The 17,132-nt window shown below is 37.5% G+C and overlaps 1 protein-coding gene across 1 annotated transcript in view; it reads left to right on the forward strand.

Annotated features, from left to right (window-relative positions):
• Positions 1–560: 560 nt before the first annotated feature.
• MGA (MAX dimerization protein MGA) overlaps positions 561–17,132 on the forward strand; it is a 66,389-nt gene continuing 49,817 nt past the window's right edge. The window contains exons 1-8 of the mRNA XM_081341770.1: positions 561–606; positions 6,694–6,761; positions 7,774–8,899; positions 11,703–12,630; positions 12,829–12,928; positions 13,436–13,528; positions 15,089–15,220; positions 16,159–16,257. Of these exons, the coding sequence (XP_081197896.1) occupies positions 7,812–8,899; positions 11,703–12,630; positions 12,829–12,928; positions 13,436–13,528; positions 15,089–15,220; positions 16,159–16,257 (2,440 nt within the window). The 5' untranslated portion in view covers positions 561–606; positions 6,694–6,761; positions 7,774–7,811. The remainder of the gene's footprint in view (positions 607–6,693; positions 6,762–7,773; positions 8,900–11,702; positions 12,631–12,828; positions 12,929–13,435; positions 13,529–15,088; positions 15,221–16,158; positions 16,258–17,132) is intronic.

Consider the following 17,132-nt stretch of genomic DNA (forward strand, 5'->3'; position numbering starts at 1 on the left):
CTCCAACGGGCCCCTCCCACATTCTCTCCCTTCCTTTTTGCAAGGGCGAGTCCCTTCATTTGGTGGCGGCCGGAGAAACCCGGATTCCGCAACCGTCTAGCCCAGGGGTCTTCAAACTTGGCCCTTTTATGACTTGTGGACTTCAACTCCCAGAATTCCTCAGCCAGCTTTGCTGGCTGAGGAATTCTGGGAGTTGAAGTCCACAAGTCATAAAAGGGCCAAGTTTGAAGACCCCTGGGCTAGCCTTTCCCCAGCCGCGAACTGTCCCCAAGTAAGCGAAACCGGTAAGCACGAAACGACGAGGGAAAACGGGAAGAGTGTGTGTGTGTGTGTGTGTGTGTGTGTGAGAGAGAGAGAGAGAGAGAGAGAGAGAGAGGAGGGAAGAGACTGGGAAAAAAAAGAAGTCGAGAGCCACCAAGAGCACGTGACAAGCTGCAGGCGAAGAGGAGGTGTCGCGCGGGCTAGCACCGCGCCTGCGCCCCTTCAGGCGCGCCGACGACGTCACATGGCTGCGTGCGCACGTTCTCTCCATCGGGTAACACGATTTGGCTGTGAATATAGCAGGAAGGGGGAGGGGGTTAACATCGTCCCACTCGCCATCGCACGGTAACAGCGGAGACGGGAGGAGGGGAGGGCAGCGTGCCTGTGTGTGTGCGTGTGTGTGCGGGGGGGGGGAGGGAACGGGAGGGAGGGAGAGAACTTTACTCTGCTTTCCACCGAGGAGCGAATCGCGCGCAACTTTCCGCGTGTCTCGCATACCTCCTGCTGCCTTAAAAGGCTGCCAGCTGAGAAAATTTGACACCCGTTTTCCCGTCGGCCGTGAGCGTCGTTCTCGAAGCCCCGGAGGGGGAGGGGCGGGAACGGGCGGGAGCGCGCGGCGCCTCGCGTGTCAGGGAGAGGCTCCTGGCGCTACACGCGGCGCACGCTTTTCGAGGCGCCGCCGTGTGTGGAGCGAGGAGCGGCGTCTGCCTCCCCGCTGCCAACCCCGGGCTGCGCAGGAGGACGGCACCCCGGGGCCTCCGGGGAGGGTACGTGGCCGTCGTAAGCTGGGCTGCCGCTGGGTCTCGGAACGCGCGCTTCTGCCCCTTTGGGCCTTCGGCTTTTCTTTCCGTTGGCTTTTCCCGCTGTTCTTTCCCCGCCAAGCGCCCCCTTCTTTGTTGACTCAGCCGCGTGTGGCAGGTTAGCCGTGCCTGGGAACCTGGCCTCGGTTAAGCGGGCCAGAGGTCGGCTCTGCTTAAGGTAGAGCTGCAGGGCGCTCTGAGCCACAATAATTTTTAACTTTTAACTGGGGTTTTTATTTTTCTCTCAGGGATTAATTGTTTTTAACTTTTGTATTGGTTTTTCTTTTAAATATCCTGTAAACCGCCCTGAGTCCTTCGGGAAAGGGCGGTATATAAATAATAATAATAATAATAATAATAATAATAATAATAATAATAATAATAATAATAATAATAATAATAATAATAATAATAATAATAATGATTTTATTTATATACCGTCCTTCTCCCGAAGGACTCAGGGCGGTGAACAGGGCAAGTATACAAAAATACAAAAGTTAAAAAGGAATTAAATACAATGCCCAAACTAAAACAGTAAATACATATATTAAAAAACAACTAATAATATTAATAATAATAATAACAACAATAATAACAACAACAATAATAATAATAATAATAATAATAATAATAATAATAATAATAATAATAATAATATAATAACGAGGGCTTCCAGTCTAAAGCACAATTCACACTTAACTACTTTTAAGCTTAGTTTAACATTCAGCGTATCGTCAAGATAGGAAATCCCAAAGCCGTGATCAAGTTATCCATAGGTAAAATGTGTCCTGCGAGTGCAGCCATAAAGCGGGAAGGAAACAGTACCTGGAGAGGCAGTCTACAACTGTCTTGGGGAGCAGGTGACTTGTCTAGGATGACTGGTTGAAAAGCCTGCAAACACGAACCAAAAGTCTAATAGGGTACTGAATCTGGGCTGCAAAACTCCGGATGACCACTAAAGGTACCCAAGTGCGTAGAAAAAAGTAAAATCTATGTTTCAAACTTATTAACATATTTTATGAGCCCTGTTACTACTACTATGATCGTGTAATATTAGTGGTTCCTTTTCAATTACTACTCTGAAGGATATACGATAGAAATAATTAACACAATTGGCTCTTTAGCAGTTTTTGTCCTTATTCTAATGTAATAACATTCCACAAACCATTTTTTTCTAAGACTGCTGAAAGTCAGTCTGAACAGATGTGCTTTGAAGTAAATGTAAAATAAGGCCTAAGTGACATGCAGAGATTCTGGCATATTTGTGGAAATTAAATGATAAAGAATGCGATTTAGTGCAAAGTGCAGATTCAATCTGTGACTGATACAAGGTCATTCAGTTTTGTGTCTGTAGATTTTAATGCATAATTTCCTGGTTTCCCAATTCCGTATATCTATATAAATACTTCAGGGAAAAATGATTTACTTTATGGAATAAATGTAAGCCGTTGAGATATCAGTTTGGTATGTTCAAAGCTGTAGTAGGTGTAGTCCTTTCTTTTTCCCAAAATTAGGTGTAAAATGTTCTAGAATGGTAGACTTCAAATTCCGTTCATCAATCCAAGTGTCTTAGATATATGTTAGTGGAACAGCATTCTGTTGAATTAGAGTAGATGATATGTCACTACTTTTTGTTGGAAAAGTGGAAAAGTCCAGATTTGAATAGAATCGGATAGTTCAGTTTTTTTAATGAGCCCACCAAGAATTCTGTGTGTACATTTGTGTGTTTGATTCTTATTGTAATTTGGTATAAAGTTAAGTAATATGTGTATATAAATAAAGTTGCATAATATTTTTGGAAATTATTGGTGTTTTTAAAATGTAACATTTTAATATGGCTGGCTGTTGCTCTTTCTGCTTGTATACATGCTGTTTTGGTTTTGCGTAAATATTTCAGATGTGCTTTTTCTTTGAAAATACAGTTCAAGAAATAAAATATGTTGGCTTTTATCTGGTTTAACAACTATAGAAAGGAACAAATGGAAGGTGATTGATTCTTTTGGGAGGTTCCTTTCCATATAAATCAGGGGTGTCAAACTCAATTTCATTGAGGGCCGCATCAGCATTGCGGTTGCCCTCAGGGGGCCGGGTGGGTATGGCCTGGGTGGGCGTGGCCTACTGGGTGGGCGTGGCTAGAGTGCGTATGGCCTACTGGGTGGGCGTGGCCAGCTCTACATCGTTCGCATCAAGGGTGCCTATGGGAGCCTGGGCAGGAGTGAGACAGATCTGAGGGCCTCTGGCAGAAGGAGGGTCTCTGGGCCAGGGCCAAGGCAGTGGGGGCCATTCCCTCACTGTTTCCAGGATGGCTTTGCGGGCCGCATGAAACCACTTCGCGGGCCGGATCTGGCCCCCGGGCCTTGTGTTTGACATGTCTGATATAAATGTTTATTTGGATTCAGCTTCATTTTCTTTACTCTTATCACAAAGATCAGTGAGTTTATTAAACCATAAATTGTGATTTGCAACAATAGCTAGAGTGGTGTAACAAATTATGGTATAGCTAGTTACTAAGATTTTTATATTATTTTTAAAAAGAATTTTATGGATTCATTAGCATCAAATGCAACTTTTGAATTTTGAAAGATGTACTATGTAAATAGTAACAGCTGGAAGAGACCTTGAAGATCTAATCCAACCCTCTATTCAAGCAGGAGACCCTATACCAGGGGTGTCAAACTCAATTTCATTGAGGGCCGCATCAGCATTGCGGTTGCCCTCAAGGGGCCAGGTGGGTATGGCCAGGGTGGGCGTGGCCTACTGGGTGGGCGTGGCTAGAGTGCATAGGGCCTACTGGGTGGGCGTGGCCAGCTCTACATTGTTCGCATCAAGGTTACCTATGGGGGCCTGGGCAGGAGTGGGACAGATCTGAGGGTCTCTGGCAGAAGGAGGGTCTCTGGGTCAGGGCTAAGGCAGTGGGGGCCATTCCCTCACTGTTTCCAGGATGGCTTCGTGGGCCACATGAAACCACTTCACGGGCCGGATCCAGCCCCCGGGCCTTGTGTTTGACATGTCTGCCCTATACCATTCTGAAGAAATGGCTGTCTAATATCTTCTTTAAAACCTCCAGTGAAGGAGCACCCACAAATTCTGGAGGCAAGCCGTACCACTAATTGTTTTCACTGCCAGGAAATTTCTCCTTAGTTTTAGGTTGGATCTCTCTTTGATAAGTTTCCATCTGTTACTTCTTGTCCTACCCTCAGTTGCTACGGTGAATAGGTTGACCCCCCTCTTTTCTTTGGAGCCCCTCATAAATTGGAAGACTGCTATCAAGTCACTCCTAATCCTTCTCTTTGTTAGACCAAAAATACCCAGTTCCTGCAAACTTTCATTGTATATTTTATCCTCTAGTCCCTTAATCATCTTCGCTGCTCTTTCCATTCTTTCTAGTCTCAATGTGTTTGTTGTTACAAAATATTTTCCCTAAATTTCTGGGTATACTACATGTGCTTTTTTACAATTTTGCATTCATTCATAATAAGATATTGGGGAGGGGGTTGGTTTTCAGACTAAGAATGTTACACTTAGCAGTTTTTCCAGAGCTGATCACTGTGGCTTCATCAACAAATTGGTTTTAAAATGTAAAGTATTTTAAGGAGTTTAACCAGCAATTGTCTGTGAAGGTCGTTCTTGACTTACAATTACAATTGAGCCCAAAATTTCTGTTGCTAAGTGAGACATTTGTTAAGTGAATTTTGCCCCAGTTGTTAAAAAGGAATCACTGCAGCTGTTAGGAACACAGTTATTAAAGGAATTGGCTTCTCCTTTGACTTTGCTTGCCAGAAGTTCACAAAAGGTGATCGCATGACTGCAGGACACTACAACCGTCATAAATATGAGTCAGTTGTCAAACCTCTAAATTTTGTTCACATGATCGTGGGGATGCAGCAATAGTTGTGTGAAAAACAGTCATGTCACTTTTTTCAGAGTTATAACTTTGAAGGGTCATTAAATGAACTTGTAAGTAGTGGACTACTTGTACTTGGTACACTTAGCATTTAACACAGTGAGAATAAGCCTAGTTTCCACTCTCTGTTTGCCTATGTTCTTTTGTGTATTTCTAAGAAGAAATTTAGAATTTATTATTTGAACGCAGATAAATTGGTTAATCGCAAAAAAATAAAAAAATATATCTAAATGAACATTTCTGAAGTGGGCTAGTTTTCACTACAAATACTTAATCTGTAGGACTGAAATTAACTGTATTTTATGTTCAATCTAAATGGAAGTAAAAAAAATTTGGTTGATCTGTGGCTGTCCTAGAGGGGGAAAGGGCGGTTTATAAAAACAAATAAATAAAAAAAGACATGCAAGAGGGTGAGAGCCCAGTAAGAGGCTATGCTTTTTCTTGTAATGTTGAACAACTGCTTAGTATTTGAACCAAGACACTGGAATTGTAAACATTAGATTCAGTGAAATATTTGAAAATAGCAATGTTCTGAAATTTGAGAGGACATACAGTAGCTTTATTTTGCAGCCAAAACACTAAAGCACAATCTAGTTTGCTAAAATGTGTTTTACGTTTATCAATTATAGTCCTTGACTTATAACCACAATTGAGCCCAACATTTCTTTTGTTAAGTGAAACATTTGTTAGGTTTTGCCCTATTTTATGACTTTTCTTGGCATAGATGTTAAGTGAATCACTGAAATTGTTAAGTTAGTAACATGTTTGTTAAGCGAATCTGGCTTCCCCATTGACTTTGCTTGTCAGAAGGTCACAGAAGGTAATCACGTGACGCCAGGATACTGCAACCATCATAAATATGAACCAGTTGCCAAGCATCCAAATTTTGATAACATGACCACAGGAATGCTGCAACGGTCATAAGTGTGAAAAACAGTCATAAGTCGCTTTTTTCAATCCCATTGTAACTTCAGTCACTAAATGAACTATTGTAAGTCGAGGACTGTCTACTGTATAGTCACCATTTAACTGAAAGGCAATGTAAATGAATCAGTTGCAAAAGTTACCTTTATTTCTATTATTCTTGGAATTCATACTTGGAAATAATCTTTGAAGATGTAACATTGTAATGAAAATGCTTATGAGTAATCCCAGAGAAGGGGATCAGGAAATGATCATAATAATGATTTAGATATAATATTTTTAAATTAAATGTTTTTCAAGAACAAAACATAGAATATAGTTACATGTTTAAGTATAACATGCTTGTATATACTATATACGACCTGAAAATAAATATGCTTCCCTTTGTATGCTTCCTTTCACCCAATTCTGTTCTGATGTTTCCAGAGCAGATTTATTTATTTACTTAATTTACTCTTTTTTTTAGTCCTGCTGTTCATTCATTCAAATTATTTGATCACAGAATCATGATTAAAGAAACTAAAAAAGATAAAAGACAAAATCTATATAGTAAAAATATTAGAATCTTAAAACCTGACTAAGAAAAATATCTTAATTTATGTTCTAAAATAGTTAAAGTACAAAGAATAACAATGATAATGTGCTTTTTGGAATTACCAGATGTATCTTACTAGGATATTTGTTCATATTTTTTTAAAATAAGCCATAACGATTAGTTTTTAAAATTAATTGAGCTTGATTTCTTTCTGTTAAAAAGATGAGTAGTTGTTTGACATACTTATCTTTTGTTTTCTCTTTTGACAGCTACATAAATGTTGACTAATGTTTCCGCATATAATAGCTTCTCGGAAAAGAAGATGACTATAAAGCAGGTTCGTCAGTACAAATATCTAAACAATAGAAAATATGAAACAGTGGTTTAACTTATGACTGGTCCTCTACCTTATAGCCATTACTATGTCCCTGCAGTTATTAAAATTTGGGTGCATGTCAGCCTGTCCATATGTAGATCTGCAGGGCATTTATAACTCAGTGTGCACTTCATTCCCCTCATTTCAACCTTGAGCTACAAATATTCTCCTATATTAGTATTTTCAGGTTATACTATTGGACTAATTGCACAGTTTTATTTACTGTGTTGCCTTTTACTGTTTTCCTTGTTACCTTCTGGGAGGAGGCTTCGTGGTATCCATAGCAGAACATCCAGATTCAGCCGTAGTTTCATTCCATACAGCATTAACCTTGTGAACGCTCAAGCTTCCTCCTTCCGTTATATATTCAAGATGGACAGTATTTAATATTTATTTGCTATGTATTTGTAGGGGTGTGGGTCTATACATATGTTGTATATAGTATGTTTAGGTATGTGTCATGTATGTGTTTCACTTTGAGAGCAAGCAACTAAATTGCATTTTTGACGTGTGCCGTCAAAGGTTATCTTATATATAATCTCTTGAAGAGTATCTAGGTATTACAGTCAGTGAAAGATTTTACGTTGAACTACTAACTAGTGAATATTATCTTGCACTATGTGCTGTTTTTCGGGTCTCAGTCAAAAGTGGTGTTGATGTTAAGCCATAGCTATTGAAGGGACTTCATATTAAAGTATTTTGCATTACTAATATTGGCAGGAGAGGCCTTTTAAAGACATTTGTTCACAGAAGTTAACATACGGGTTGTTTGAGAGAATTCTTTCATTTGCAATTAAGATTATCATGCTGTAATTTTGTAAAGATACAGTATGGTTTATTAAAATTACTAGTGGGAGTTTATCATCTTAATGTATTCCTTATCTCTGAAGTCATAATTGTTATGCAGTTGCGGTGGGGATGGAAACACACATACTTGTATGAATTTTATTTCATTGATCTTTCTCCCCTACAGATAATTAAAAATCAGTGAAGTTGCCAGAATTTTGAAATATGGAAAATATTGGGGATATTTCAACTATTCCCATAATGGAGAAACAACCAGTTATATTAGGGAACCAAAATACTGGAACCATGTCAGGCACAACTCCTGCTCTTTATGTTCTTGTGAAGCAGAGCACTGGTAAACCTGATCAAGGAACCTTGCTTTCAAATCAAGATAACAGCAGTCTTCTCAGCAGTGCAGCAAAGCCAATGAAATCTAAAACAAAGACATATCTTCCAGCTGATTGTACTTCAGGGAATATCACTGTTATGCTGGACAACAATAATATGTGGAATGAATTCTATCATCGCAGCACAGAAATGATTTTGACAAAACAAGGGAGACGAATGTTTCCATATTGTCGATACTGGATAACAGGCCTAGAATCCAACCTCAAGTATATCCTAGTCATGGATATTTCTCCTGTTGACAACTTCCGCTATAAGTGGAATGGCCATAGTTGGGAACCCAGTGGAAAGGCAGAACCCCATGTGCTGGGAAGGGTATTTATTCATCCTGAATCACCTTCTACTGGTCATTACTGGATGCATCAACCAGTATCTTTCTACAAATTGAAGCTTACTAATAATACATTGGACCAGGAAGGACACATCATTCTGCATTCTATGCATCGGTATTTACCTCGACTACACCTGGTGCCTGCTGAAAAAGCTACAGAGGTTATCCAGTTGAATGGTCCTGATGTCCGTACTTTCACTTTTCCGCAGACAGAATTCTTCGCTGTGACTGCGTATCAAAACATCCAAATTACACAACTAAAAATAGACTATAACCCATTTGCTAAAGGATTCAGAGAAGATGGCCTGAGTAGTAGACTTCAGCGTGACGTGAAGCAAAATGGTAGCTCAGAGCGTGAAGGTAATAGTGTTACGAGTTCTCCTACTAATCACAGGCATCCCCCTGAAGGGAATATTTTTGATCCATCACAGAGAGAACTAGACCCACCACCTAGTGGGATATGTGACCCAGATCTGGAGAAAGAGTCCCTTAGTCCATATCATGAGTTCTTACATTTTGCGGAGACAGATGCACGTGCAGGTGACGATCGAGGATTGAAGGAAGAAGCATCAGAAAGGTAAGGTTGTGTTTTTTTACATAAAAGATAATCAGCATTTGTATAAAAAATATTTAAACAACTTGTATTGGTCTCCATCACACAGTAGTGCCTCTAGGCAATGAATAGAGGGTTAAAACCATAATTGACACAATGTACAAAAGTATATAGCCCAAAACAATAATACATACTTGAGGTCTAAAATCATTCCACTCCTAAGCAATAGAGACAAGAATTAAGCAGATCAATCAGCAGCGGTCACTTAATCTCCTCGTCCAGTTGCCTGATGGTACATCTAGATCTTCATTCCTTACAGAAAATAGAGCCATTTGGATTTCTGGACGTGCTATAATAGAGTGGGTGTCCTTAGAGTGGGTGTCCTTGGTTCCATGCAATCCACGCAAAGGCACTTCTTGATAAAGGAGACTTGGGGCATGCCAGCCCCATCGATACAGGAGTAGAGATGTTACATGAGCATCTCACACTGCCCACACTGCTGTATTCTGAGTAAGTAGCAGCTTCTGAATACTCTTCAAGGGCAGCTCCATGCAGAAAGCCTTATAGTAATCCAACTAGGAAGTGACTAAGGCACGAGTTACTATGAGTAGAACCTCTTGATCCAGAAATAGGTGCGACTGGTACACAAGGTGAACCTGCAAGGAACTGTGAATGCAGGAGGACCCCCAAATTGCCCACCAGCTCCACCTCAGAGAAAGCTGCATGTATCCTAAATGCCATTGTGTAAGAACAAGGTGAGTTGGAGGGATATCAGTGAAAGTTAGGAAAATATGAAATATACATTTGTGAATTTTAACAATACATGTAAAGGTTTTTTAAAAAAATAAATATATAATATATAATTTCAGCCAAATAGCTATATAAAACCTGGAATATTTGTATCTGGGCCAGTGTTGAAAACTTTATCTTATTACAACCCCAGCTGAAATGGTATTCAGACTAGATCAGTGCTTGATGTGCTACTTTAAACCCTATTGACAAATTCAAGAATGAATAAATTGTTTCCAAATTATAGATTCATTAATATATGCAGTTTTAGAGCTGTGGGGGCCTATCTATGTGTTCATATGTAGTGCATACAAAACAGAATTTTATAGTATATCGTATTATTCATTATATCTTAGTATAGTGCTATTAATATGCTCCTAGAATATAATTAAAATGAGTGCTACTTTTGATACCCTCTTTCAACTGCTTTTTATACATTCTAAGAAAATGTTTAAAAAGCAATAAAAACTTTAAAAATTGAATTAAAATTAAAAAAATGTGTGTCAGATTTCATTTATCACAGTAACCAGAGCTAAATGAATTATATGCATCTTTGGGTCAGGTTCATACATCGTATTATAACTTCAACAAATATAAAAATATTAGATTCTGAAATGGCCAGTATGTAGCCATATTTTGTATTTCTATTGTTAAAAACAGTTTGTTAATATAAAATACATTTCAAATTGATTTTAATTGAAATAAATGCACTAGAGGAAGTACAAAGGATCAGTGCAACTCTTATGAATGAAGGGAAAGGATCCTGCAGTTTTCTGAAGCAATAATAGATTATCTCCATCAGACATGTCAAACTCGTGATGTTGCGCAACGTATCGGGACAGTTTTGCCATTGCTGGCAATGGGGTGGGCGTGGCTTCCGGATGACACATCCAGCCCGCGGGCCGGGAGTTTGACACCCCTGATCTACATGAACCATACATGGGCAGAGTAGCAAAGGTCCTCTGTATAAAAAACAACAAATTAAGGACTATCAAAAAGAAATAAGCAACAAAATGTAGATGTATTATCTTTAGAACATGAAATTGTAGATTACATCTTATGTTTAACTAGTTTTATGGGAATAAAAGTCCTTATTCATAATTCCAACAAACGGTTGGTAATGATTTATTTTTCACTATCAGCTTTTTCAGTATATTACATTGTGATTTACCATATTTCCAACAGGAAGTAGAAAGTCAAGTTTTTCTCTCTCCAAATAGTTATATTTGCTGATAGAGAAGAAGAGGTTGTTGACTGCAGCATTGCTTGATAGTTTTCTGACAGTTAGAACAATTAATCAGTGGAACAACCTGCCTCCAGAAGTTGTGAATGCTCCAACACTGGAAGTTTTTAAGAAGAGACTGGACAGCCATTTGTCTGAAATGGTAGGGTTTCCTGCCTGAGCAGGGGGTTGGACTAGATGACCTCCAAGGTCCCTTCCAACTTTATTATTATTATTATTGTTATAGACAGATTGATGCCCTTGAAAATTAGCTCTTGCTTGGCATTATTTGCTTATAGAACTTTAACCTTTTTGTAATGCATTAATCCTTTTTTACTTTCCTGCTATCCCTTCCTTATCTCATCTAACTTTTTTTCCCTTCCTCTGCTTCCATATCCATCCTGAGGTTTTGCTGGAAGAATGAAGGAATGAACAGCCTATTTATTTATTTGGCCTAGTCTTCTTTTGGTGGAAAGTGTATTTTATTTTATTTATTTATTTATTTTAATTCCATTTATATCCCGCCCTTCTCCGAAGACTCAGGGCGGCTTACAAGCTTAGCAGTATCTTCACAATCCAAAAATTTTATTTTTTTCATATTAACTTTGCTCCAAACAATAAATTTTCCATCCATAAAGTTGCTGTCAAGTTAACCTTAATGTGAACAATTTGTTGCAATGTGTTAATAGGAGAGTGATGCCTAAAGGGGTGGGTGGGTGTTTGAGTAAGCCAAGTGTACTTTCCATGTCTGTCCTAAAAAAGAAGGTGAGGGTTTGCTTATTTCTGCAATTATTTGCTTTGCTTTCTTTTTTTCAGTCCAATATCCAGCCCTTGTCAAAAAATGTTACATGTGACATCCCAGCTTACTCTAGAGGGAGGAATCAACGTGTCTGTTAAAGAAGAACCATTAGATAACTATGAATATGAACCTCTACCTTGCACGGAAGGGGTAAATGTGAAGGAAGAAGAAACCAATAACACTGCAGAAGAATATTCCAACAGTGATGGCTCCATATTGAAGCAGCAGCTGGAGAAATACAGTGAAATAGATAAAATGGATATTGAATTCCACAAGGAACAACAAATAAACCAGTTGGGCGTTGCCAAAGCAAAAATGCTAAAATTGGACAGTGGGGAGATGCCTGTAGTTTACCTAGAACCCTGTACAGTGAAAACCTCTCCTCTTTCACAGGCCTCAGTGACAACAACTGAAAAGTCTCCACTGACTCATTCATCAGATTCTTTCCCTGCTCATTTTGAAAATAAAGGTATCTCTAGCCCCTTTGCAGACAAGGAAACGGAGAAGATTGCAACTGATAAAATGGTACCTGAAAACACAGCACCACAGATACCTTCAGAAGAAGACGTGCTAGGGAAAAATACTGAAGCATGCGGCAGCCTCAATACAATTGAGAAAGAGTCTAGTTGTGATCTCAAGACCACTGCCGTCAGCAGCCCTTCTTTAGCTAAAGTTATCTTTGATGACCAAAGGTTAAATATGTTGAAGACTCACATTTTTGACAAGAGTATTGTTGGCAATCAAAATTTTGGGGTGTCAGGCCCAAGGAAACGAGGAAGACCACGGAAATCAAAGTTATCTGAAGCTGGGAGATCACCTAAATGCATTGCAAAATCTGATACAACCAATAATTATGCCTCTTTGGGAACTGCTAGTACCCATTTGGATGTTAACCTTGATCTTGAGGATGTGGATGGAATGCTTTTTGTATCCTTTGTATCCAAGGTAAATTTATATCCAAAATTCATACTTCTTTGGGGTTCTGTATTATAATGCTTACAATTTTCAAATGTAGTAGTTTTAAATGATAAACCTAAATCATTTTAAGTTAATGTCAAAGTGTGGCTTCCTGTAACTTTGCAATGTCTCCAGTATAAACACTGCACAAACGTTTTGTCAAAGTATGTTTTTTATTGCATGTAGGAAGCACTTGATATCCATACTTTTGATAGAGCTGAAGAAAAAGAATTGCAAAATACACTGAACAACTCACTGACTACATGTAATCCATGCACTGATTCAGGTAACAATAATGGTTAAATTTAATACTAGCAACTTGATATATCTATTAAGTAATATCGGTTATAGGTTCTGATTATTAACAAAGAGCAGGATTAGTATCTTCTTCATTAATTTGGAGATTGATGTTCATAATATGGGGAATTTCCCATTGAACTAAGTCTAGGAATGAATCTTCCAATAGAGGAGGATTTTTCTCAGCATTACAGTTGAAAGGCCTAAAAGAAATAAATTACATCTCCTTATATCATTATCAATTCTTCTATCTAATATAATTTGTAGTGTAAACATTTTATAACTCTAGTTTGGTCCCAGGTGAAGAAAAACATTGCAAAGATCTATGAATTCCTGCTAAGCTTTCCAGGCTGAAAAGTACAATGTACTGGATAAATAAATTTTGCTTTCATTTCATGGGGCCTTGATTCATAGGCTAAGGTTATTTTTTCCATACAGTCTTCATTTTTGTAGCTAAAATTGTTTGGAAACTTATAAACAAATGTATGTTTGGCAGATGGTCAAAGAATACAACAGCTGGAAAAAGAGTTGTTAGAAGATTTAAAATCTTTTAAGTACAAACAAGTAATACATCCAAGTCTTCAAGAAGGTAGGTATAGATTCTGTGAAATACTCCTGATTATTTTTATTGTGTAAATTAAATATTTTGTATTTTATGTCATGAATTGGATGTGACAATTTGGTTGATAAAAATGCAGAAATGTATATAGATTATTATTATCATTATTGTCAGAATAATGAATAATTTGTATCAGATGGAAAATAATTTGGATAGGTTTGAAGCTGAATCTCCCTCTATAAAGCATATCAATTGAATGTTTAAAAGCAGTTGATTTACTACAAAAATATTCAGGAACTGTAGTCTGTTTTTCCACTGTATAGTTGTTTTATCAGTAGACCTTGAGTTACAAACATTTGAGCCATGGTGGTGTAGTAGTTAGAATGCATTATTGCAGGCTAACTCTGCCCACTGCTAGGAGTTCGATCCTGACTGGCTCAAGGTTGACTCATCCTTCCAAGATTGGTAAAATGCCTAAAGATGCTTTTTCATGAGGCAACTGGACTTTCTTGTTTTTCTTTGAAGACGTTTCCCTTCTCATCCAAGAAGCTTCTTCAGCTCTTCTGAAGAAGCTTCTTGGATGACAAGCGAAATGTCTTCAAAGAAAAACAAGAAAGTCCAGTTGCCTCGTGAAAAAGCATCTTTGGGATAACTATGACCTGGATGACTGAAGATCTCCGTAGTTGGTAAAATGAGGACCCAGATTGTTGGGGACAATATGCTGACTCTGTAAACCAATTAGAGAGGGCTGTAAAGCATTATGAAGCGGTATATAAGTCTAAGTGCTATTGCTATTTGTTCAGTGAGTGTTCAAAGTTATGAAGGTGCTGAATGAAGGGACTTATGACTAGCACTCAAAGTTCCTGCTGCTTCAGTGCCCCCAAAGTCACATGATGCCGGAAACTGCATGCTCATTTATCATTAAATCACACACACACAAAATCTGGAAATCTGAATAGGCAAATGAGTTGGAAACTGGAGAGTTTTCCTTTTATAGGGGCAGTATGACAGGCCACAAGGGTCGGTAATCAAATAGAGAAAATGTGAGATTGTGAAAATGTTTTTCTACTTCTGCAAACTAACTAGATCTAAGAAATGCTGACATTGGGAAGTGGAAGGTAAAGATATAAATACAGATTGATGTTATCTTAATGTAGATTGTGGTTTCAACATTGGTCATGAGATTTGGTTTTTATAGTAGATTTCTTTTTTCTTTCCCCTTTTCAGTACTATACTTTTCTCATTAAGTTGAACTCTGGTGATGAATTATATCAACATTTAAATTCAGTATTGATACTGTTTAATGAAGCTATACTTAATGCCAGCTAGATGTCTTCTTAAGTTATATTTGAAGGTATTTTGCAAACAGTTAAGGGGAAACTTTGTAGCGTCTAATTTGGTAATCTTTGTATCCATGTGAAGTTTAATTAAGCGGGAATAATTTATACTGGGTAGGAAACCAATTGAAAAGTATTGTTTTTCAGCTTTATATTGTAAAATAAAATCCTGGCAAGAGTAAACATGACAGTGATCTTGATATGCATACACAATTGTTTTAATAATGGTATAAAAATTCCTTCATTCCTTCAGTGGGTTTAAAATTGAATTTTGTGGACCCAACAATGAGCATTGATCTGAAGTATTTGGGTGTGCAGTTGCCCTTAAGTTATTCAGAGGAATGTGCTTCATGGAAAAATGAAGGAACTGATTCTAATTCTGCCGGTAAGTCAGCATCTTAATGCAGGATTGCTTAAAATTGAGTTGTAGAGTATTTCTGTATCTTTGAAAGAGATTTGCAACAATACACCATGTTTTGTTTTATCCATCTATAGATATATTGTTCAGTAAGGTGACTGCTTATACATTGTACAGTACATGGTTTGTTTTAGTGTAGATATTAGATGAATCATAATAGACTGGTTATAGCCTCATTAGGCTATAAACCATTACTTATTGTAGCAGCTGGGCTCATATTTGTACTACAGTATGAGATAAGTAAGTTCATGTAAGATAACACAATCTGCATTTATAATTGGATGCTCCAGTAAGTAGTAGATGACAATATTGCCATGTTAAACATCTATAATATTTGACTTATTTTAAGCTCAGTGATTTAAATGAAAAAGATATACTCAATTTGTAATACTGCAATAAATCTCCAAAGAAAATAAACAAAAACCAGAGTACTTTTTCAGAATTTACATATGTAACTGTCTTATCTATTTAACAAGTTTATATAGCCGCCCATCTCACAAGACGTGACTGTGAGCAGAGTATAGTACATAACAACAAACATCATAAAACACTAAGTAAAAACAAGAATTTTTTTTAAAAAAAATGCAAGATAGTAGGAGAGACTATCATCGTATTACGCAACCATCTTACCAACTCATCATGAACAGCAGGTTACAGTCATCCATTCTAGAGGTGACCAGGGCAAGAATAACTGAATAAAGCCTTATGGTCCAGGAAAGGTCACAATTGATACAGAGCATGAAATTACACAAAGGAATTGCAAGTCTAGATGACCACACATGTTAAGTACATGGTAGCAGCTGTGTATTTGTGAGTATTGTAGCATGTTTTTTAATGGGTTTGTCAAGCAAGATGATCTCACAGTTCTTTTGTTCCCATTTTTCTCAACTCATTTATACTGCCAGATGCTGGACTTCATTTTATTTCAAGGACTGGAAAGACAAATGACATCACTAAAATAAAGGGTTGGCGAGGAAAATTTCACAACCCTTCAAAAAATGAAGGTAAGAGGAAAACGTTGGATACAGAATGTTACTATAAGAAAATGAAATGAGAAAATGAGAGAAAGAATGCATAAAATTGTGATTTTAAAATATTCTGTGGCTATAGATCACAGAGGACACATAAGGTATGCATGTATATTTTATGTTTTTGAAACAAGTTTATTTTTAGAATTTTGTTAGATAAAAAATACTCAAGATTTCCCCCCCCCACAATTTAATTAAAATTACAGACCAAAAATGCATTCCATTATTAATATCTGGCTCCCATTCTTAGCTGGCTTACTCTAGTTTAAAGCTTCCCAGATACATGACGTGGCAAGGGTGGAAAGGAAATCTTAATGTATTATAGACCATATAAAATATTGTACATTTTAAATCTGGGTTAACAAAATGTACTGTGCTCAAAAATTGTGTCATAATGTGATTCACTATGCTAAGATAATGTTTGTGCTACAAGTTGCTAGTGATTTGGAAACTACATACTGTACTTAAGAAGACAATTGATAGCCCAGTATTCTCTGTATTTGTCTGCTTTTTAAAACCCCAATTGATTAATATATTCTAGAAAGGGGAGAAAAATGGAATTGAGTCTTTTCTACTGCCTACACTTAAACTGAGAAGAATTTCAGAAGTTCTGTTTTAAAATTTGTTGACTCAGAATTGCTTTACAATCTTTAACATAAATTATTACTATTATTTATAAAATATTTTTGTTCCAACTGAGTACATATTAAATAACAAATGAAATCCACAAAGCAAAAGTAAATCTAAGTTATTAAACATGCTCAAGTAAAGTTTACATTGCCTGTTAAAGCATATCTGATATTCACTAGAAGTGACTGCCATATTGCTGGGAAAAAACAAATGGACCTAGC

This window comes from Vipera berus, assembly GCF_964194415.1.
Source record: "Vipera berus genome assembly, chromosome: 1".
NCBI lineage: Eukaryota > Metazoa > Chordata > Lepidosauria > Squamata > Viperidae > Vipera > Vipera berus.